The sequence below is a fragment of the Centrocercus urophasianus genome, unplaced genomic scaffold, assembly GCF_019232065.1.
Source record: "Centrocercus urophasianus isolate 14NV4802_14NV808 unplaced genomic scaffold, USGS_Curo_1.0 seq_10, whole genome shotgun sequence".
Taxonomy (NCBI): Eukaryota; Metazoa; Chordata; class Aves; order Galliformes; family Phasianidae; genus Centrocercus; species Centrocercus urophasianus.
Genome location: NW_024884142.1, coordinates 31,801,438 through 31,825,684, shown reverse-complemented (window position 1 = coordinate 31,825,684; position 24,247 = coordinate 31,801,438). Strand labels below are relative to the sequence as shown.

General features: G+C 37.3%; 1 protein-coding gene across 5 annotated transcripts in view; it reads right to left on the bottom strand.

The window, feature by feature from the left end:
* Positions 1-7,015: 7,015 nt before the first annotated feature.
* FUT9 (fucosyltransferase 9) overlaps positions 7,016-24,247 on the bottom strand; it is a 29,397-nt gene continuing 12,165 nt past the window's right edge. For 2 of the 5 annotated variants that reach the window (XM_042829055.1, XM_042829064.1), the window contains 2 exons: positions 22,725-22,889; positions 7,016-8,437 (listed from right to left, as the gene is read on the bottom strand). In XM_042829055.1, the coding sequence (XP_042684989.1) occupies positions 7,350-8,429 (1,080 nt within the window). In that variant the 5' untranslated portion in view covers positions 8,430-8,437; positions 22,725-22,889 and the 3' untranslated portion in view covers positions 7,016-7,349. Of the gene's footprint in view, positions 8,438-21,225; positions 21,302-22,724; positions 22,890-24,247 lie in introns of those variants that run through there. The other 3 variants (XM_042829072.1, XM_042829085.1, XM_042829079.1) reach the window with 3 other exon arrangements.

Below are 24,247 nucleotides of genomic sequence, written 5' to 3'. Positions count from 1 at the left end.
AATGTTCTTGAGGACAGCAGAGGCTTCTGTGCAATCATAAGCAGGCATGGTGCTGGCTGCAGGACTAAGAGCATCCTGGGCCATCCTGTCTGCATGCTGAGAAATGCGCAAAGATGTCAAATGAGTATCATTTTAGTTCTTTGGCTCCTTGACTGAAAGTAGGAATGAGAAACCCTACTGAGATAACAGTATCATCTGCTAGAGTTTTCCAAATAACTGCCTGCATCAACCTACTCATAATTTAGGCTATTAACCTGGAGGTGAAAGACTGTTTGCTACAAGACCAAATCTCTGAACTATTCACTGCACAGAAACTCTTGGTTTCAGTTAATTGCATGGAGAATATAATGACATAAAAGATTCTCAATTAATTACCTTTCTGATAGAGTAATTAATGGACTTTTTCCAGTATTGAAACCACAGGATGATGTCTCTAGACTTCATTATTTCTTATGAGTTTATGGTTTTATTATCTGTATCACTTACAGTATTTGTGGCATGAATTAAAATTACTATTGCATGTTTTATTACATCAACTTATTGGCACTTCTGTAATATTAATGAACATATATAACCAGTATGACTGTTGCTCTGAAGGTAGTCTACAGCACTAGAAGTAATTATTCAAATATTAAAAGGGAACCATTCATGAATAAGAAGTTTTTATTCCAGCCATTCCACTCTACACTCAATCCTGTATTACCATATGGGAATCTTCCAAACCAGCTGCTAACTCCAGAGGGAGGTTTCCTTAAGCAAGGAGTGAAAGTTAAAGCTGAAACATCTATTCTGTATGAATTATACCAATTGAAGTCTAACACTTAAAAATTGTGTATGTTAGGAAAAAAATAAAAAAAACACAAAAAAACCTGAAACCACAATGGAATTGTTAGCCAGTATTAATTAGAAAGCCCATCAACTGTCAGATAATCACCTAGATTCTCTTTTTTGTAGCATACTGGTTTTCACTAAGGAAGCGCCTGAATATTTGACTAACTGACTTTGACTAACTGAAAATTAACTGTTTGATTTAAATAGATCAGAATCTTCCCTCTCAGCCTCCACAGACACACTGATGCCCTCTGTCTCTCCTAAACAGTGGACACCTTGTTACCAGTTTGCACACATGGCTGTTCACTCACAGAGTCCCATCTAGTCCGAACAAAATGTTTTCCTCCAAGAGGAAAATTGTGTATGGCTTATACTGATCCTTCTAGGACACTCATTCTGAGTTAACTGGATGCAGACATGATGAGATTTTTTGCTTTCTTCCTAGGAAAATTGTCTAAATGCTATCTCATCTCCTCTCAGCTCTGTCTCTCACACCCAAGTGCACTCACAGCAGAAGGAGGGGTGCTCTGCTGTGTAGATGGCGTGAGGCAGTGGTGGCACATGCTGTGTTCTGAATCAGAAGACTAGGGACTAAGTTGAATGAATTAACACTAAGCCAAAATTAGTCCAAAGAGTATTCAGCTTGGAGTAGCAAGACTAATCATGGATTCAATAAGGAGCATAAAAGTTGGCCTCGGCTATACACTGTGATTTTTTGCACAACTCCCAAAGCCAGTAACAATATAATGTTAAAAGCTCCGGTGCATTAAGTCAGTTATGATGCTCTTAAATTTAAGCATGTGCTCAAGTCTCCAGTCTGTATGCATGTGCTTAAAGTCCTTCCTGAACTAGGTCAAAAAAAGCATTGTCGCATAAAAAAAGGATTCATTTCAAAATTGAAAAAAAAAAAAAAAAAAAAAAAAAATGAAAAGATGATAAGAATGAAATTTTTCATGTTGGACTAGAAATATGACTAGCTTACTGACAGACTTCATCCTTCCACCCCAAATGTTATCTTTTATATAATATGAGACAGAATACAATACCAACAGGAGTGACATTCTTGAATAATCAGCAACAGTTATTGGTTATTTAACTGATGCTTGTCTGATTAGAAATGGGAGAAAATTATATGGCACGTTTTCTATATTCAGGTTGAGAAACAAACAAGAGTAGCTAGAACCAGTAACTGGATGTTTTTCATGCTCAGCAGTGCTCACAGGCAGCATTCAGTCTGTATGAACTTTGCAACTCTGTATTTTGCTGCTCTCTTTGTCCATCTTTCATTTTATTTGATATGTTTCCTAAAAGACAAATATGTTGATGGTTATTTCTTGGTCAATCTGTGGGCAAACTTGGATATCAAAAGGCATTCAAAGAAATTCACAACCAGGATTTTCTAAGGAAGGAAGATCTGTTGAGCAGGAGCTTCTATGGTCATTTAGTGTCGGTAAAATTAAAGCAAATGTCTATTTTAGGAAGATCTGCTGCCAGTTCATCTGATGCCTGTTCACATTCAGTGGGATAGGAATGTATTTGCTATTAGTATTTTTTCTGTTTTATGTCTTATTTTCCACACTGACAAGGACAGTAATGTTCATAGCTCATTGTATGACAGAGCACCTAAAAACATCCAAAAGAAAGCATTATAAAATACTCTCTGTCTTTAAAGAAGTAACTTGTGACAAGTAAACAAGTAATTGTGCCACTGGATTACTGTGGGCTGGCAAATAAACACACTAATTGAAGTAAAATTGTTGAGAAAATACTAAGAATTGGTTCAATTTCTCATCTTTCATTTCTCCTTAGTTGTATAATTACCTTTTTTTGCCAGCAGTATCAAGGCATAAATAATACCTTCTTTTCATAGAACAGACAGAATCTTTAAGGTCATCATCCAGTTCCAACCCTCTGCTGTAGACAGAGACACCTCCCTCTAGATCAGGTTGCTCACAGCTCCATCCAGCCTGGCCTAATGCTTCCAGGGAAGGGGCATTCACAGCCTCACTGGGCAATCTGTTCCAGTGTCTCACCATCCTCACAGTAAAGAATTTCTTCCTAATATCTAGCCTAAATCTACGTTCTTCCAGTTTAGAGCCATTTCCCCTCATCCTGTTGCTACATGTCCTTTTAAAAAAATCCCTCCCCAGCTTTCCTGAAGGCCCTCTTCAGGTACTGGAAGGCCACTGTAAGATCTCCTTGGAGCATCTCTTCTCAAGGCTGAAGAACCCCAGCTCTCTTAGCCTGTCCCTTTAGGGGAGGTGCTTTAGACTTCTGATCATCATCTTTGTGGCCCTCTTCTGGACCTGCTCCAACAGCTCAGTGTCCTTATTGTACTGGGGGCACCAGAACTGGATGCAGTGCTCCATGTGGACTATTTTAACTAATTCAATATAATTTTCCCTTCCCTAATCACTTGTTTTTCCCCACTCTACTTCATAGTGACTTACAATTTGAACGTATAATGCTAATTATTCAGGTAGGATTGCTCACTGAAGAATCACAGACTAAGACCAATGTCTAATGTTATAGAGACTGGAATAAATCTTCCATGAACTAGGAACTTAGGAATATGTATCTAGGCAGACTGTCATTCTGCATGCATGAAGTCCGTATGATTTACATTTATCGCCTCACACCATTTACCACCTAGGTTGCACATGATGCTACAACTTCTCTGTGTGTCTTTTTGCATTCAGGACTGCTTATATCTTGGTGATACCTGTAGATCCCCCTAAAATCTTCATAAAATGGCTGGATCGTTTACATACAGTCAACATGCTTCAGGAATGTCACTGTAGTATTAGAGCCTTGTCTATAGCCTAGGATTTAATCATGATTCTTTGTCACTTCTATATAAAATAGATTTCTCTCTTGTCTTATTAATCTTTGAAACAATTTGATCAGTGCATCCTGAAGGCAACATATACAAACTTGAGTGGAGTTTCTATGAAGTACTCTGTTCCCATTTCCAGCAAAAAGCTTTCACATACCCTAGAACTCAGCTCAAGAATTGCCAGACTGAATGGATCCAGTGCTCACAAAGGTCAACATTATTTACAATATTAACACTTTGCATATATTTCAAAACTTTCCAGTGTATACATCTGCCCTGGTTTTAGCAGGGATAATTTTTTTTCTAACAGTACAGTGCTGTGGTTTGGATCTAAGATGAGAATAATGTCTTAGTTGTAGCTGAGCATTTCTTGCACTGAATCAAAGACATTTCAACTTCTCATGCTTCTGGTTGCCATATGCCACATTAATGGTGTTACAATAAGAATCACCCAAACTAATGAAGAATGAATTCTGATGATTCTGAAATTCTGATTCTTTAGTTGATGATGAGTAGTTCTTATAATAAGTCAAGCAGTCTTCAACTGCTTGTGGTGTCCTGAGAGCAAGTAGGCAGGTGTCTCAAGAAGCTGGGATGGGACAGAATCAGAAGAGCTTATCCAAACTGTACAAAGGAGTATTCCATACCGCATGACACTGTGATGAACAATAAAACTGGGGGAGTTGGCTGAGAGTGGCACTGGGCTTAGGGACTGCTTGGGTGTTGGTTGGCAAATGGTGAGCAATCACTTTGTGTATCACTTGTTTTGTATATTCTTTTATTGTTTTTATTTTATCTTCCTTTTCTGTCATGTTAAACTGTATGTATCTCAACCCATGAGTTTCAGCTTTTATTCTGATTGTCTCTCCCATCTCACTTGGAGGGGAATGAGAGAACAACTGTGTGGTGGTTATCTGTCTGCTAGGTTAAACCACAATACCAATAGATTTTCATAGTAATAAGTAACATTTTTAGTCATTTCTTTACTGTGCTCACTATTTAATTAAGTAAGAGCTGAGATGCTGAATCTTCAAGCTAAGGAATCGGTCTCATCTGAATAAGGCCTTGTAACACCCAGTACAGCTCCTGCTGTCTGGTGTGAGGAATGAAGTAAGGGACTGTGGATGTTCACAAAAGGGTGAATATACTTCTAGTGAGGTCAGTGCAAAAAAAAAAAAAAAAAAAAAAAAAATCTGAATTCCATCATCAAGGAGATCAGGTTACCTAGCCACATCAATAGCATTTTCAGCAGCTGAGAACTTCACAATCCTCCTGAAAACTAAAGGTATGAAGAAATAGAAAGGTTTTGTTCGTGTAGCCACTTGCCTTCAAAATGATATGAATGCAATTCACATTACATACATGTAATACACTTTGTTTGCTGAAGACTGTGTTTCCTTCTATTGCATTAATTTGTAAGGTAAAATCATCTTGTTTCCTTCTGGAATGCTGGTGAATCTGGAAGGCTCACATATATTGTAAATAAGCTTTTAAAGACAGCAATAAACAAAATAAATAAACAGCTTTTGAAGCCATAGGGAGGAACACAAGTTTTTCTGTAACATTTCCAAAGGAGTTTCTCAGTTTATAAGTTTAATTATATTTCCCTTACAGCCTTCCATGTTTGTATTCCAGTCTGAGTTAAAAGAAGTATCTCACAGATCACATTTTTTTTGCTAAATTTTATCATTGCATATCCCTTAATCTCTTCATCAGAGTTGTTGTCTTCAGGTTTAATGTTACATGTTCAATCAATTATGTTGCTTGAATAAAATCTTCTACATCACATAAGCTGGAGTTTTTCACTAACTTTTATAATCTTTTCATCTTTTGATTTTTTTTAATAGTTTCTTTTACCATGCCTTACTTTAGTAGCAGAATGTATATTTGTTCACAGTAAATGAAAATGCACCTTCATCCTTCAACATTTTTACACCTCATTTCATTTTACTTATGGATAGTCTTAAAAGTTTAAAGTCAATATTCACCTGTTAACTATTGGAATAATGTACTAGTCTACTGTGTGATGTTTACCAGTGAATTCGTAACTTTTAACATTTATTTCAATTTCTTTTACAACCCTTTCTCTAGCTTAAAGAAAAGAGTGAACATATCTAGTGTAGTTTTAAACATATCGAAAAAACAGACATGATTCTGCAGCTGACTGCAACTCATTAGTAAGAGCAATCTGTAATATTTTGGCATGAAAAAAACTGATTGGCTTTCAGTTGCTACCAAAATATATCTGTATGTCCATGTCATTAAACAAACCTTGTACATATGAGAATACATAGCAATCTGGTATTTAAGTATGAGCTGATGAAAAAAAAAAGATATAGTGATAAGATCAAATAACAGACATTTGAGACAGACATATTTTAAACAATCATGACAATCATCACATTTTTGTATTTGCTGTCAAGGCAATTCAATACGTAAGAATTTCCCTTTGAAAGCATCTATTGTTCTTGAGATTGCTTTTGTTTATACCTGTCACATAAAATAGTTTCAAAAACCAAAACTCATTAGCTTAATGAGTTGAATGGTTGAATACTTCAGCATGATAACTTATTTACTGATTTTCAGCATATATCTTTCAGAAAAGAAACTTGCCACCCAGCAAGTCAGCCATCTACCAATAAAGTTCAACAGACCTTTATAGAAGTGGAGACAAACACCACAATTATAAAAAGGATTATGAGAGACATTTCTAGAATTTCTCAACAAGCTATTTCTAAACAATCACTATTACCAGCTGAATTCAGTGCATGAGGCTGATTCAGTCAAATACCTAACTTAAAATCTGTTTACTTCTGCATCAGTATAATACCAATTACAGCCCTGGTTCACATAAACTGTACTTGAGACACAAGAATGCTCTACATTTAAATTCACTGAAAAGTTGGATGAATCGGGGATTTGGTCACTAAGATAGTTTATTTTCTCAATATCTTGCTTCTCTGTTCTTCAGAAGGTAAGAACTGACGTATTGCTAAAGTAACTCTAGAAGTTGTTTATTGGGAAACCTTTTTTTTTTTAAAACAAAGACTGTCTGCTACTGTGATTCTTTTTTAAAAACTGTATTTCTAGATTCTGCACCCTTAAAAAGGGGTGCAGTTTATCACACTGAAATAATTATAGATACTGTTTCTGTTTCTTTCTTTTTTTTTTTTTTAATTAAATACACATATTTCAGAACACTGGAGCAAATTATCCTTTTAAAATTCTCTATGGCATTTAAGAGTTGTGTTCTCATTTTGCAAATAGATTAAACAGCAAATAAAAAAGAAATAGAAAAAAGAAAAAAGAAAAAAGAAAAAAGGAAAGAGAAAAAAGAAAAAAATAGTTTAAAATGTCAATTTATGTGTAAGACTGAGACATACTCCACAGAAAATGTGAAAAATCTCGCTTAAAAGTTATAGTAAACAATCATATGTTCTTCAGTGCACATGATTAGTATGAACATTATAATTTAAAACTGAGTATTGATGACTGCTGCTCATAATTCTTAAAATCTCTTACAAAATATAAATAGGATAGCCAAGAGAGGATGGCTGATAAACCTTGATGTAAGGTTCTGTGAGGTTCATCCTTCTTCTTTCCTTATTCCTTTACTCTCCACTTAGACTAAAGATCCATTAGCTTCTTCAAAAAAGTGCATACATACACACACACACACAAATTAGTTCCAAAACCATTTTTCTAAATTTCCAATCGACTTGTATTCCTGGTGTCTTTTCACGTGATCACAAGCAAGACATGCATGTGATTCCCAGAATTTAGGAAGGTGCACTGAGAAATCCTTCTTCCAGTTGAAGTAACTAAGGTACATCTTGTTATTTTTGTCAAGCATCAGAAGATATTCTGCCAGATCTCTTGGGGATAGAAAATCTTCCACATGGATAAAAGAGTCTGCTGGAATGTAATTCTCGTAGTTTTCTCTGGAAGGGCCCAGTACGACTGGCACTGATCCAGCCAGAAGAGCATTGTAAAGTTTCTCAGTAATGTAATCTTTGTGGATTGAATTTTCAAACGAAAGATAGAATTTGCAACTGGAGATAGTTGGAATTAAGTTTTTATCGTTGACATAGTCTCCAAAGGCTTGGCCGTAGGTATGGATTTCAATATATTTGCTAAGCTCATTGTAATACTTGACTCGAGCATGCTCAGGGTTCCAATTACTTACAACCCAACAAACCAAGTTTTCTTTACTTGGCACTTCATATGTAAAGGAGCCTGTACCGACCATCATGGAGCCATAAGGCACCTGAATATCTGAATCACGCCGGTAAGTCAGGGTTAGGTTAAAGAGGTGTTCAATGCCACTCTTTTGTGGAGTATGAGTTGGAGATTCCAAGTTCATCCAAATCCATTTCTGGAACGGTGGCCTGGCTTGCTGAGGTAAATTAGTCAGATCCCAGTTAATGTCCCTGTGATGAATGAGAACTGCGTGGGACTTGTTATATAATGAGCGGTCAATAGTCAGATGGCACCCGTGGATGTTGAACATCATTTGGCAAGATGTTAGATCGAATGTCTGGCCAAACGGCCAAAGCCAAACCAAAATAATAGTTTCATTAAAATTATCAGTTTTGGAAGAAAAGAAGCTCTTCATTTTCAAAACTGAGCTGGCTGATTCCACAGGAGTAGAGATCCAGCTGCTTGTTGGTTTAATATAAATTAGTATAAATGCCATGAAACAACCAAGAACAATGAAGACGATCAAAAATGGCCGGAAAATTCCTTTAGATGTTGATGTCATAATTTGTTCTGAGGAAAAAGAGAGGAAGACAAACAGAGCAAATAACATCAGGTTCTTCAAATACATATATATCTATCTCCTCTTAAAGCAATCAGACATAGAATCATAGAATCATAGAATTGCTCAGATTGGAAAAGACCTTAAAGATCATCAAGTCCAACCACAACCTAGCCAAACTACCCTAACAACCCAGACATCAGACATCAAAATGGACAAACATCAATATTTCTGTTCTGTAACTTCAGAAACTTTTAAGTAAAAAAGGGATGCCCTATCCCTGTAAGTGCTCATACTCATGCTGGATAGTGCTTTGAACAACGTGATCTAGTCTAGTGGAAGGTGTCCCTGTTCATAGCAGAGGGCTTGGAAGATGATTTTTAAAGGTTCCAACTCAAATCATTCTGTGATTCTCTGAATTTATTATTCTATAAGTGTATGAGTTCTTGCGCAGCATTCATGGAAAAGTTTTAGATAATGCCATATTCGTATTTATCTTCTTCACATGAGAAGCTAACATATAAATTGAAAGTAGAGTTTTAAGATATGTGATGCTTGATATAAATCACATATCTTAAGTGTTTTTACGTAGAATTTAGGCCAAGAGTTTTAGATGCACAAAATTATACTTTGATTCTTTCCTTGTGTATGGGTAAAAGCTAATATGCTGCAGTTTTGGTCTGTATATATTTGTGTGCATATGGAGGATATAGCTTTAGAGGAATGAAATAAGTTGGTACTGGAACTTCATTTCTGGGATTAACAAGACTGTTAAAAAACTAGCTTGTGACTGATGAGTATATGGAGATGAACATTCTTACTTTTTCCTTGTGAGTCCTAAAACAGATAGGGAAGGAAAGCAGTAATACAGGTTCTCAGCTCTCCTGTTCTCGTAATCAGCCTTATAAAGAGAAATGAACAATAAAGTATCCTAATCATTTAACTACGTTTTTATGCCACAGTCCTTTGTTAAACTTTAAGAAAAGTACAGATACGCTGCTTCTTTGTGAGGCGCCTTTTCTTTCTCTATAGGGAAAAAAGAGTAGAGTGAGAAGTTCATACAGATTCCTTTGTCCTTTCTCTGATTGTTTCTTCCTGAGAGAACTGATAAATCTCTTTACAACACTTGTCTTCCGTATGGTTCTTGTGAAACCTGGCAGAGTTAGAGATTGCTTATGGCTAACCTCTACTCCTGAATGTAGCCCTAGAACACAAAAGTGTTCTAAAAATAAAACAGTTACCCATGTGAAAAATGCTGTGACTTAAAAAGGAAAAAGGAATAGAAGTTAGTTACCAAGAAGAAGTGTACTCTATTTGTTGGCATACTGTAAAAGATTGAATTGTGCATTTCAATTTGTCTGGCTTTCTTTTCCTGCGTATTTCTCAGTGCTTTCAAGTTTTGTTATTTTCCTAGTTAGCTGCACCAAAAATAAATAATTAAATAAATAAATTATATATATGTATATATGCATATATATATATATATATAAAACTTCCACTCCTAAAATATATGTATAAAATATATACTCTAAATAAAAAAAGGTGTAAAAAAAATAATCACTGACAGAAAGCAGAATTTCTCTTAAGTCAGTTCGTCTCATTTAACGTGTGAGATAAATAATTACATTCAGCACAAAGACACAATAGAATGTGATTCAGAGGTCCATTAATGCAAGTACATGTACTGCTTTGTGAGTGTAAGAGCTGATGTGTGAGTGTAGCAACACAGTACAACAAAATGTATTTTCACATTCATTATTGAGGAAAGGGACAGAAAGGGGAGTTCTACACTAGTATTATATCTTGAGGAAAAAATAATGTGCCACGCTTTCTTCCTTATTTTGGAAAGTCAGATAGTCTTAATTCTGGTTGTATGTATTGTGGTGGGTTAACCTTGGCTGACTGCCACTTGCTCTTGGCCCCCAGGTGCTCTCTCTCTCTCCTCAGCAGGACAGGGCCAGGGGAGGGGATGGCAGGAATTAAGATGGAAAGACTCATTGAGGTAAGGGCAGGAAGATCACTTACCAATTACTGTCATGGGCTGACTCACTTAGGGGAAAATGAATGTAATTTATTGCCAATTAAAATAGATGTGGATAATAAGAAACAACAAAAATTCAAACACTTGTACCCCTCAGCCCCTTCTCTTAGGCTCATTTTCACTCTTTCATTCCCACTTCTGCCTTCCCTCTAAGCAGTGCAGGAGAGCTGGGTAACAGAGGGTTGTGTTCAGTTCATAACAGCTCTTGTGTCACTCCCTCCTCACACTTTCTGCTTATTCCAGCATATGCCATCTCCACTGCTGGGCCCAGCCATGCCCTGCAGTGGGGCTGTGGGAGCTGACTGGAACCAGCTGTATGTGGCATACAGCAGCCTTGACTTTTCTGCACAGTGGAACTGGGCAGCCACCTGCCATGGACATAGGCACCCAGTACAGTCATTTAAAATATTGGAGTTGAGTATGCCTGTCATCTCAATCCCCTTCTTATGGATAGAGTTTAGCAAGACCTCTATGCTTTTAGCAAAGCCATATTGAAAGGAGAAGAGGGGAAGTACTGTTGTGTCCTTGACTTTTCCATTTAGTCTCATCAGTTCAAGTTCAGTTTGTGGTTCTGCAGATACATCACACAGGCTTTTCTTCAGATTATGCTGATTTTTGCTGGAAATATGTCTACAGAGAAGTTTTTGACCTGACCCATGAGAACAGAAGATTGTTTTCCTGCTTTTCTATGAACAAAATTGGAGCATGTTCTCTAAGGAGTAAGGGATTTGGGTCAAACAGCTCAAAGAGATGAAACTTGAGACAAAAACAAGGGGCTGAACCAATCTTCATAAGGCCATTCTTACTTTCTCTTCTATTGAAACTAACATGCGGAATAGGTTTATCTTTTCACTTAAGAGTTGACTTAAGTTCTGTGAGTTGAGTTCAAGAATAGGTTGAGGAAGGTGTCTATTCACAGAAACTGACGATTTTCCGAATACTAAAATTGCTGGGAAATCAGAAAAGTACCTTAATCTTCTGTCTTGTTCTGTAGTCACCCCCCAATTAAAAGCTCTTTGATGCTCTCTGGCAGGGGTTATTTTAAACTAAACTCATCTCCTAAGTAATGAAAAACCCTGCATAAACGCATGACAGTTCCTGCTTTGTAGGAAATAGTCAAATATGATTTATTCTGTTCTCTGCATGAAATTAGGTGTACACTGTGTGGTATTTGTGTCTTTGAATAGTAGTGACAATGTGAGGATAAACTACTTCTGTATCCACAAGGCTGATATTAGCATCTCGCAACATTAAACGAGTTTACTTATTCTGTCTTCTCTAAATGTTTCCTCATGTTGCATTGGTGCCCCCTGTACTCAAATGTCCCCTACTGATCTGAGTTCGTGGTTCTTAGTTTTTACCTTTCACCAAAAGAGTAGCTCATGGCCAGGATACTAATGTTAATTTTTCATCTTTTGGGTTCAGAAAACTATTATTATGCAGACTCACACATCCATTAGGAGATACATAGGTGCTGTTGGCATGCTTCACTTTGAAGCTACTTCTAATGGGATGCTGCAAAAGTTTTGTAAAAGTAAGACACATTACAACCTGGAATGAGAGGTTGGCAAGGAAGCAGAAGAGAGAATACTTCTAGCAGTATTATTTGCCTATGCCTAAAGGAGCTGACAAGATTTTGTTGTGACTGCAGCAATGACTTTTGAAATGTAAACATGGAGTAGCAGTCACTTTTCAGAGTGAAGTACTGACCTTTGTCCTCTGTAAAGCAGATGAGGAAAAAACAGACTGCCTTCATGGCTTTTGAGACTCTTTGTCCTAAACACAGACAGCAGCACAGTGAAGGCATGTGGCAAACACTTATTAAAAAATTGCATTTTCTTGAGAAGTAGTTTGTCTGTAATGCTAGGATATATAGGCTGATTCTGTTTAATTTGCCCACTAAAATTTGTGGAAGATATTTTTCTCACAATGTTCTTCAAAATGCGTCTTTCAATTTAACATTTTCTTCTTCCCTTTTGTGCTCAAGGTAGCTGCTGATCTCTTGCTGTGCTTCTTTCTCTCTATAAAGGTGACAGACAATATGTGGAGACATTCATTGCAATACATCCAGCCAAGTAACCTTAGCTCACCCTTCCTCTTTTATGGCTTTCTTTCCACCACAGAAGCACACACTTCCTTTTTCCAGATCCCCTCCCCCATCAATTTCTGTCATGGCAGCCTCTGAAAAGAAAACTTGTCAAAGAAATGTGTTTACTGAGACTATTGCCAAATGAAAGAATGCAGTATCTTTGATAGTTTCATTATAAACTACATTTCCAAGTGTTGTGGTATAGCAAGAATTTTCTAGGTGCCTTTTTCCTATTTGAAAGCTTAGTAGTGCAAGACTATTTTCCTCAGCAGAAAACTTAGCAAGGCTTCCTTTTAAGTGCAGACTTTGGCATTCCATCACCAAGCAACTCCATGTAGTAGCAACAAAACCACAGGGATAATGGGCAGGGTACTAGGAGCATTAACCCTGAGTACACCAGGCAAGGCTTACAAAATATTGTATGAAGGCATAATGTTCACAAAGAAATAAAATGCAATTTTATAAAACCTATTTCATGGGTCCTTTACAATGATGACTTCTTAATTATTCCAGGAAAGGATAGACATAATGTTTTATTTCTGATTATGCTAACTAAAGCGGAGAGAAGAAAGGTAGCATTTCTGGTCAGTTATGCCAGTGCCTGTTTTCCTGGCATACCTTTACATCACCCTCACTGGTATACCCTCAAAGTTTTGCCAGTAGCCCAAAATATGTGCCTACTTGCAGAGGTGTAACTGTCATTACTAGTCTAATGCTGAGATATTCCAAAGGATTAGTGGCACAGTCCTATGATTTTTCAATCCAAAAGAGCTGGCCACTGTGTCCATGAAAAAAACACTGACTGTCAGCACAGGCAGCCGCTGCAAATCTCCTAGATGAGCTAAAATGACATTCTGGAGGATTTGGAGGTGTGCAGGATTGAATTATTTCCAAGAGTGCAAAGAGATACTAAGGACAGTATTTTAAAATTAAGCTGGAACAAAGGGACACTGAAATCATGGGCACTGATTAATGAATAAAGATAACTTGTTACTTCTCTTGTCTTACTTAGAATTCTGAAATATTCAGGGCTAATTCTTATCAGCACCCTGTCTCGGGAGAGCTCAAGAATAAATACTTTATGAACTCAAGGTATCCTCGGAGGATCACTCTGGGGATCAGACTGGGCATCTCTGGCACAGGAGATTTATTGAAAGTGAGAAGCAGAAGGACACTGGGGCAAACAGAGGTGACAGAGGCCCTTCTAGCAGGAGATAGTATCTATGGAGATACTCTGGAAATATTAAAAGGACACTGACTGCAGTGTGAACTGATAAGGATCACACACAGGCAAACACTCCTTTGAAATTGCTGTACCTGTCCTCTGGCATATTGTACCAGTCCCAGCCACTGCATATCTACATTTATGCAAGGAGCAGTGTCCTCTTAGATCACACTTCCAGATAGCTGGAATTTTTCAGCTGCAGTATAAAATGAAAACTTAATGCCTTAGGATAGCGTGAGTGTAATTTCTTATCTCCAGGTGCCCCAAGCTTCTTTTGGTTCAGTTCTCTGAGACTGAAGAATGCTTCTTTTTGATGGAATTAACTCTTACTGTTCCCAGTTATACTTCCTTTTTATCAACTGGAATGGTAGATATTTTTCCCTGCTATCTAAACCTGGGCTTGCTACCATGCCTTTCCATGCCTGTCCTGCAGATTCTTGAAAACTGCCTAATATGAAAAGACACAGCTGAGCTGCATATAGTTAAATACTTTTAGGCTGACAGTTGAATGAACTGCTAATCTCAGGCTGTGTATTTTTATTCTATTGTCTGCAGCATTCTTTTTCTTCCCCTCTCCACCTACTTTGTTTTCAATTATTTGTTCAGTTCCTTAGATTCCAGTTCCATGTTTGCACTTTGAGAACAATGTAGAATGGTTCTGTACAACACTGGCATTTTTTGTTATGAACAGCTTAAAAAAATTATCTCAGAGCTTAATTAAGATGGACTAGTTTAGGGATGGTGCTGAAGCTGCCACTGTAAAATGTAAAGAACAGGTTAGACATACATCCTTCAGTAATGAGATTTGACTCTGCCCTCAGGTTTTGGGGCTGGGCTAGATGACCTCCCTTGATTCCTTTCAGCTCAGTGATGATACTAAACACAGATGGTTGTAAAATGTACGTAATGAAAACACAGTCTGGTAACCTACAACTGCAGAAAATTGCTGCATAAATTTAGTTAAAAATCTTCCATCTTAAAAATTTTCTTGAAGGCAATGGAAGGACAGTACTTCACATAATGAAAAAGTACGAGAAACTGAAAAATTCTGTGGACAAGAAAAATTATTCCCTGTCTTCAAAGTTAAAACATAAACATTCCTGTCAGTTTCTGGCTGGGTACTGCTGCTATTTTGCAAATCTGTGAGTCTTTATATCTCATCCCCTTTGGCTGTGGTGAGAAATAGCCAACTCTCAGCTCCACTCTCTAAGTTGCTGTGCAGTGCACATTGTGCTGCAATGGTTCTGCAGCCTCCAGCCTTCCCCTGGTTGTCATCCATCTTCTCCTCCTCCCCGCAGCACTCATGTGCTGTCAATCCCCAGCTGCTGAAGCACCAGTTCAGCGGTTCCTTTCTGCAATCTGATTGCCCAGCAGAAGGCATCAGCCAGCTGTGCATGGTCTCTTAATAACAGAGAAGAGTGGATATAGCACTGCTGTCCATTAATAACAGAGAAGAGTGGATATAGCACTGCTGTCCATACTGGCATACTGGAGTGACTTTCCTTCAATCCCCTTCTGCCTCAAAAAAAAAAAAAAAAAAAAAAAAAAAAAGAATTACATGAAAATCCTATCTGTGGGAAATATTTTTCAGCCAAATACAATATTAGCATCAGAACTCCACTTTACCCTGTATCACTTTCTACTCATGAACCCTAAGGTCTGACTATATTGGTTCCATCACTGGCACAACTGGAAAATTTGCTCATGCAAAACTTTACTAAAATTCAGCAGCATCATCAGACTTGATAACATGCAGAGATAGGTCCACATTGACACGTCCACATCAAAGCTAGTTTACAACTTATAATGTTCTCTGAAGGTAGTGGTGGCTTTCTATACTGTGCTGAGCACGGAAAAAAATGTCCTTTACTTTATCTACCTCTCCAGGAAAGCACTTTGTCTTCCTGAAGATAAAACTCATCCTAGCTATAGAGCACAATCCAGTCTTCTTTCAAAAGCACTGAAAATACTCTGGATCAAATGAAGCTGTACAAGGAAAAGCAGATCCTGAAGTGCAAAAGATGGTTTCTTTCCATTTTCTCTTGGGTCAGCAAACTGCTGTTCTCTCTGACTATGTCAGAACTGAGGAAAGAGCTGTTCAGTAGCTTTGTGGCTGGCTGGCTTGTAAAACTGCACACAACTGAAATACATAGAACATATCTAGACAGGCTATGCATTTCTGATGGCCACCAGCCTGCCAGGAAGCCCTAGTGAATTCCCAGTAGCTATGAAAATGGTATGAGTTAAACTAGAGATGGGACACAAAGTAGCAAAAGAAGAATCTTAGGTTTTGCTGTGCATGTATGCTAAACTCCACATCCTAGCATCACAATTACTTCTAGTTGATTTCCTAGTATATATTTCCCTACTACAATGGAATGAAATATAAATTTTTTTGTTGGCAAAGCAGATAAAGCAGAGTCAGTAAAGGGTGGAAGACACATGCTTAAAACAGTGAACACTTATTAGGAGACATTACTTCTGTGGCAAAGAGAGGCTTATGGAGCTCTAAGCAACAGCAGTTTGTGTAGATATGATTAGAGGCTGTGTGCAGCACTCACACTGTTAAATCTTGCTGCATAGGCAAGCTTGAATATTTTAATTGGGATTTAATGCTGCTCTTTTTGTAGATACAACTGCATTGATCTGGAGGATTCTGCCATTGGCAGAACTCTTGAGACAGTTCTGAGTCTAGAAAGAAAGCCTGAGAACCCTCTAAAGCATCGCATAAAATCCTCATAATTTTGTCTCTTCTTAACAATTCAGTTCTCTGTCTGCCTAGCACATTTTTCTTCAGAAACTGATCATACCTCTGGGTTTGGGATCTGTACTGATGTCCCTGCTTTTTGGTTTTTTTGGGGGGATGTAAGTCAACGGTCTTGCTTTAATTTATAAACCTAAATTGCTATAGATGCTGCTTGCCAGACAGACAGAGACTACTCTAAAGAGTAAAGTGAGAAACTGAAGTGCTCACATTCACTGTAAACAGCTCTGTGATTGAAAGAGAGAATGGTATTTACTTGGACAGTCGAAAGGAAAATGGAACAAAGAACTGTTGATTGCTAGGCCTTTTTTTTCCCCTCCTTTTTAATATGGCCATATTCTTTACAAGTAAGACTTCTTTTTGCCCTTCAAAGGGTGAAAGAACAGCTATTCTTTTAGAAATCCATCCAACCAAAGTGACTATCCTGAACAAAGAAGTAACCAAGTGTTGGTCAACAGGCCTCACAGTGGCTAAAGGTCCGTATCAAAGTTCTGCACCTTGAGCTGAATCCCACACTGCTCTTGTTTTCTTAAAAGAGAATGCATCACTCAAAGCTTCTGGTGAAAGTCTGTGTATATAAAATACAAATCCTTCATATCTTAAGATTATGAGTGCCAAAAACAATCACTGCTTATTTTCATTCTGGGAAAAATCACTTCAGCTAAGTGAGAACTTGTAAGTGCAAATACCTTAGCACAAAATTGATGGACAATTGGAAAACCAGAAGAATAACAAATATCATTGTCCCTTGCACACCAAGAACTATGTTTTCAAGGTGACTTGTATTGGTTAAGTATTAACTATTTTAAAGAAAGAGCCTGGTAGGTGTAAGATGGAAGGTAATAATAAAAATAGGACTTAAATAAAGTAGTTTGCTGTAGCAAACAAGATACTAAGTTGCTATGAACAATTAAAACAACAATAACAATTAAAAAAATTTAAAAAGGAAACTTTAAAAAAAGAAAGAATCCAAGTGACTTCCTACTCATCCAGAGAAAGAAAGAGGAAGATCCAGAAATTAAATAAAAAGTTGTTCATAATAAGTTTAAAAGTACTTTAAGAACATTCATAAATGTGCACACACACATAAACAGAAATAAAAATTCAATCTTGCAGAATCTAAACAGCAAAACACTAAACAGCAAGAATGAAAACATATTTTAAATATAATTATTTTAGATAGTATATATTGGAAAATGATTGATACAGTATATACTGCAAAACCAGCAAAAATAACAACACCAGACCTCTCAAACCTCTCATTCCTCTGAGAAAACAAAACCTCAGTTGAGAGAAACCAGTGGTTAATTTCTTCGAGCATGCCTTTGTGTGCACAACAAAAGGAAGAGCAGCGAGCTGGAACTACTAGTCTAACAAGCTGAGAAATACAAAGCTTAACAAAAAGTCACCGAAAAGACAATTCATATAGGAAAAATAAGTAATCCTCCAGTAAAGAAATGACAAATACATAAGATGAATGAGTTGAAGGAATTACAGACTGGAAAAAATCCTACAGCAGTTACCAACACCTACATGTTCTAAGATGTTTTCTTGTTACTACTTATTGTCCAGGTGAACAGATGGACTGATGCCTCTGAGAGCAACTCTCAAGCTTAGAATATAGAAAGGAAGAATATTCTGTACTCTCTGTTGACAGTAAATTGTTACAAAACAGACTGATAGTTTGTACAGAACTCGTGTTTAATTTGGAAAGACTCAAAAAACTTGCAGCGGAACTTGCTATTTCCTTGCTTATTTTCTTCCTTCTATGCTGTTAAAAAATCAAGTATCTGCAGCATAAGTTAAAGCAGTCCATTCTGACGTTCAGTTACTGAATTTTACTGTCATACAATATTCTATTGTTACTAGAGCAAAAATTCCATAACGAATTCATGTCCCTTTTACCACTACAGTAGCGAGTTAATATAAAATTATTTACTATACCTTGAAAATAGAATTTGCTAGGCAATCTTTTACCATCTTAAGGTTTTTAGCCCACACTTTTTCTCTGCTATAACCCTGCTGTACATATTAGAAAGAAGCATTTAAGCAGGGGAAAGAAAAAGTTCTCAGTTTTTTCTGATACATGAGGAAACCTTCATATAGCCATCTTGCTCAGAGAGCAGCTTTTTAAAGAAACTTAACTGTGATATTTTGAAGGATATGCAAGGAGAAAGAAAGAAGTAATGGAAAAAATGGAAAAAGAAAAAAAAAGGAGCTAGGTATGAGGACAGCAGTGCTCTGCTTAATTCTGTATTCCTCTGCTTTGAGATTGCTGGTGTAAAGAAAAATGATGGCAAGCAGTTGTCTTTACAAACAATGTGTGGCTCCCCGCAGTTAGCACAGTTTAGCAAGGGTGAATAAGACTAATTTGATGACAAGGATGATAAGCAGGACCTAACCCCATGCTTGGTTAGCCTATTCCCAGTCCTAAGGAGCCCCAGACCAGAAACAGGCACTACTAATAGGGCTCAAGGGAGTGTCTGACTTTGATACTGCAACCCTGAATGCCTCTGCTCATTTTTTTTCTCAACGCTAGTCATGCTTTAACTCCCTCTGGCTCTCTGCCTTTCAGCCTTCTGTGCACTCAGCAGACTGGTGCCAGCACATGCCCAGGAGGGGCTCATTCTTCATTGGGATATGGACACTCACATCGATAAAACAGCAATTTTCCTAGCTCTCAGCCCTACGAAGGACTTCTTGGCTGCACCTACAGCAGCAGACTCCATCTCAAATGCAGTGGTAGCATCTGCTCTTGCTTCTCTGTTTCTAAAGGAACAGGGTGAAGTCCCTTTATACAGCATTTGGAGCTACAACCTTGGATGAGGGATACAAATCCTACTTAAGTCTAAAGTGATTTGGACCAAGATATTTCACTTGCCTTAAAAATTTACTAGCTCCTCAATGGCAGTGGCAGTTGATTTTAAAATATGTGAAAAGCTTTACGATTAGGTGGAAAGAATCCTTTCCTCCGTGTTGTTGCCCTAGCTGCTAATCCAGACACTACTCTTTTCCCTTGACCTCTTTCTGTCTCTTGCCTATTGACTCCCTAATGATTTGTGCCCAGGGCGCATCTGCAGCAGTAGAGCGTGGAGTCTGCCTGCTCCTTCCATGTGCAGTTGCAGTTTCATAATGGGGGACACTGTGGGAGGGGGTGGCAGAGATTATTTGAATCTCCTCTTTCGGAAAGATCACGAAAAAAAGACTGTATTCTGAATCATTGGTTTTGCCATTCTCCTCTGGCTAGGCTTAAAAGGTGTAATACCCTAATTTCTTTGTAAGGAAAGGAGTTATCACTCTGAGAACAAGGGAAGATTCCCAGCTGTAAAACCCAAGGAGGAGAACCCGCTCCTGAAGAGGACTAGATGTGCCTTATTGAGAGATGGAGGAAGGCTCATCTGAATCCTGTTCTGGGCAGCCTCTTCCATTGCTTGTCCTGTGTGTCTCCATACTTAGAGGCCTAGGTAAATTCATTCAGTTAGTGGACATCCTAGACACCCTAAGGAAACTTTTGGTTCCTATCCTGAGGCTGACAGTTAACAGCCAGACGTGCTAATGCTGATTTTGAGTGCAGTACAGGCTTTGGTCTGTCAGGTCAGATGCAGGCTAGACATCAAACAAAACAAAGATTAAATTATCAAGAAGTATCCCTCCCAGCCAAATTAAATGGAAGTAAATAGGATTCTTATACTGTAATCTTTCATGAGGGAGTGAAATCAAAAGCAGTGAAAATGGTATTAGGAAATATTATTGCCCAGCATACGAATAGGATGAAGGACTGTACAGTTCTGCCACAACAATTAGAGCCTGCTGGTGCCCTAACAAGCATCTCCCATAGCACAGAGGACAAGGAGAACCTCCTGACTCATCCATACTTCAGTTCAGTTAACTGAAATTAAATTTGGGTTAACCTACAAATTAATTGCTTTCTATCTCATCTTCTATAGTATGAAATGTGATACTTCTCCTTCTTCAGTAAAGTACTTCAAAATCTGCAGATTAAAAGCAAAAACAGCACTGCTTTGGATGCAGCAGTACTTCTGAGATACCTTAAATATTCTTAAGAGCTTTTATTAACATTAGACATTCTAATAAACATTCTAGTCACACCACAGTTGGAAAACTATTACTGAAACTGCTTTAGTGGGAGTAAAGGAGGGATGAAAATGAAGTCCAAGTAAGACAAAGTGGTTAACATAATACCATAAAGTTTTTATGATATGTGACAAAGATGATTTTAATTTACATCAAAACAGTTGCATCCGTGGGATAGAATATTTTCCTTCAAACAAATGTCACATGAAACTAGTCATAGCACATTAATTCAGATCAGATACCAATGGCATAGATCATTGTTTCCGAGCTCTACAGCTCTATATTAGAAGCAGAAAATGGAAGGTATAATCAGGTTTAAGCCAATGACCTCTTGATCTATATAGTAAAAAAATGCAGAACTCTTTTCAGAACTAAATTATAAAATCTGTCCGCAAAGTTAGATTTCTTGAAAGACAAATCAGAGATGAAACTTTGCTCAAGTGAACAACGGCAATCCTTCTGTTAATTTCAGAATGGTTAGTTGTTTGTTCCTTCAGCTAAACGCAACAACATGTGAGAGGCGAGAACAAGAGAACAAAAGCTATTCTTTTGTGAATAAAGTCAATTTAGAAATAAAAAACTTACTGCAACTCAAGAAACAGCAAGGCAGACGTAAATCATGCTCCGGGAACCTAAACTCTGGAGCAAGTTATAAATAATGAACACTCCCCTACACAGACACACATGCATCCATGATCTGTAACCCAAAGAAATTTAATCATGTATTAAAGGCATCTCAGTTTTCATACTTGCAATGCATTGTAAATATAAACATATACACATATATACAACATTTATGTGGTATTTGAAACACGTTTTTTAGATTGACTGAAATGTGTCATATCAGTTCTACTTTTTAGTCTATGTCCATATCTTTACATCTGCATGTATGTAAATATACACACACGTGTGTCTGCTTATGAAACTACTGCCCAAACTGGTAGATGTAGAAGCAGTGGACACTGAGCAGGTGTGGATGGCAATGGAACAGCTACTACTGCCTCACGAACACATAATGGGAGAGAAAAAGAGCACTGAATTCAGTGAGGCACCGAGCAGGGAGGGATAGGTAGAAAGAGGAGAGTAAAAATGAAGATGGTGTTACTGTGTATAAGAAATAAAATCTTTTTCTTTCTTATGCCTTAACCCTTTTATCAATGATGATGTGAAAGAGAGTTTTGATCTCAAACAGTTCACTTAAAAAGATGCACAGCAGAAGGCTGAATCCTGCAATCCTGAAAATCATTTAGAGCATGAGACTTCTGTAATGTATCTGGAGATCTGAAGTTTCCTTTAGGGTTTTGGAAAAAATACAGCAAGGAAAAGAAGGCAGTTGCTCATACAAAGATTCTGATACATGTGTCCATGACATGGCAATAAAGTGGATTTACTAAAGAATTGTTCATTATATGCAAACAAGGGTATCTACTGGATAGCTAATATGAATAGAAAACCTTGAAGATACAGAATTCTTGAAATCCATTTTATCTTTCGTTTCTACTCTGCCCATTTTTGCATTTTCCATGTCAGCAGTGATTATCAGCTTCACTTTAATTATCAATGAATATCTTTCAAGTTTACTGCTTTTTCAGGTTTTGAATCATAAATATGATAAATATGACAACTGTTTACAACCAGCTATTTCTAGTGGATTGACTTTAGCTGCTAACACAAAGGTCTAAGTTTTTTTTAAATGAACCAAATGAAAAATATTTCTAAGGACATTTTAGAATAAGGTCTTCAAATGTTTCAGCAAAAAAAATATTTTACTTATTTGTTTATTTATCTATTTCCCACATATCTTGTGTTCATTTTATAAGTTATTCTGTTCAGGTTCTTATGTCATTGACTGACACCTTAGCACCTGGCTTCGGTACTTATTGTTATAGAATTGTGCTCTGCAGTGCAAAAAGGGAAGGTTAAAGTGTAAGCAGGATATGTTTGAATTTACACTGCTTCAACTTTCTGTACTTGTAGAGGTGCTTTTGTTCTATATGAGAATGAGAGAAGGATGACCTGAGTGCATGCAGCTGCTTTACTTCCTTAACACTTCTGAGTCTAGGTGCCTGACTGTGAAAATGTACCTTTAGGAGAGTTCAACTTTGGTGCATCTTCATTCTCTTATTGACAAGCTTCTATCATAGGATGTCCAGCAGTAGAGAGGATTTCTTTTGCAGAGCTTCTGCAGACTGATTTACCACTAGAGAAAGTATAGCCAAGATGGAACAAGGAAGATGTTGTAGGAAAATCTGTGAAGACAAGAGATTTTTAAACCCCTGCTTTGGTGTTCGTTATGGGATAAATAGCAGTTGGCAGCTAATGTGTGCTACACAGTAAATAAATACACCACATTAATATACTTAATGAATTAATTTTGCTTCCTTTAAGTTAGAACAACTAGAACAAAACAAACAACAAACAAAAGACTAGTTTCAAATTATTGGAAGCTAAAACCATTCATTAGAAACCAGAGGTAAAATGACTCTATCTGAGTCATTTCTACCTTATGTCAATCCTTTTGAGCATGCATTTAAAGTGAATTCATTATTTTATTTGTTGGATGGTGAAGGAACAGCAGATAGTGAAGCTATGGTTGCTGCTAGCAGCTGTCAGGAAAGCATACACAGCCCGTTATAAAAAGGAAGACCCTTTACAAAGCTTGAGAACCATTTCAGGCTCTGCTGGGAGCTCTGGCTGCTTTGTTGCTGTTTTGTTATCCGCCCTGTTGCTGAGTGCAGTTGGGTTCATGTTGGAGGACCCACATGATTCCTTCACATTGGTTTGGATCTGAATACGCTCACAAAGTTCTGGAGTAATTTTGAAACAAAGCCTCTGAATACTCCTCTTTTGAAAAGAAATTAGTTTGTGCACACCTACATCTCTCTAAGAACTGAAACAACAGTAGTAAGGAGAGACAGACTGGGATCCCTCTGTGTTTCAAAACTGCAGTATGGCTTCCAAGCAAATCTAATCCAGGCAACCAGCACAGCAACAAAGTCACAAGAACAAGTAACTGTGGTTGATTTTTTTATTTTTTTTTATTTTTTTTCTGTCTCAGCAGTAAAATGTGCCAAGACCTGGTATATTTGCTAAAGAGTCAGAAATAACCTTGCATAGCTATATGCCTAGTGATATAGTAACATATTTAGCATACCTGTGAGCTCTTTCTACGACTGTAGCTTTGTAGCTCTTGGTGAGCTCTCAATGGCATCTGTTACTAACACCAAACACAACAGGAGAAACACTATATTTACACATCGGAGAAAAAGTGCTTTTAAAAATTGAACTACTTTGGATTTTCAGAGGTATATCCATGTGGGAAAGGCATTTTCCAGATTACAAATAATATATTTTTAAAATGTATTTTCAACATAATAGGAACTCATGAAACATTTAGAAGTGTATGCACAGCTTAGAGGAAGTCTTCTTGTTTTGAGCTACATTTTGAATGTCAAGCAAGCATTCAATCAATGTCCGTGTGTAAGTATTTAAACAGGTAAAAGATCACTTAACAGAACTCACATTTGATTGGCAAATATTGGAATGTGATTGTGTTTCTGTGTTATTTAAGATGATAACAAATGAAATGTGTGCATCGGGAAAAAAA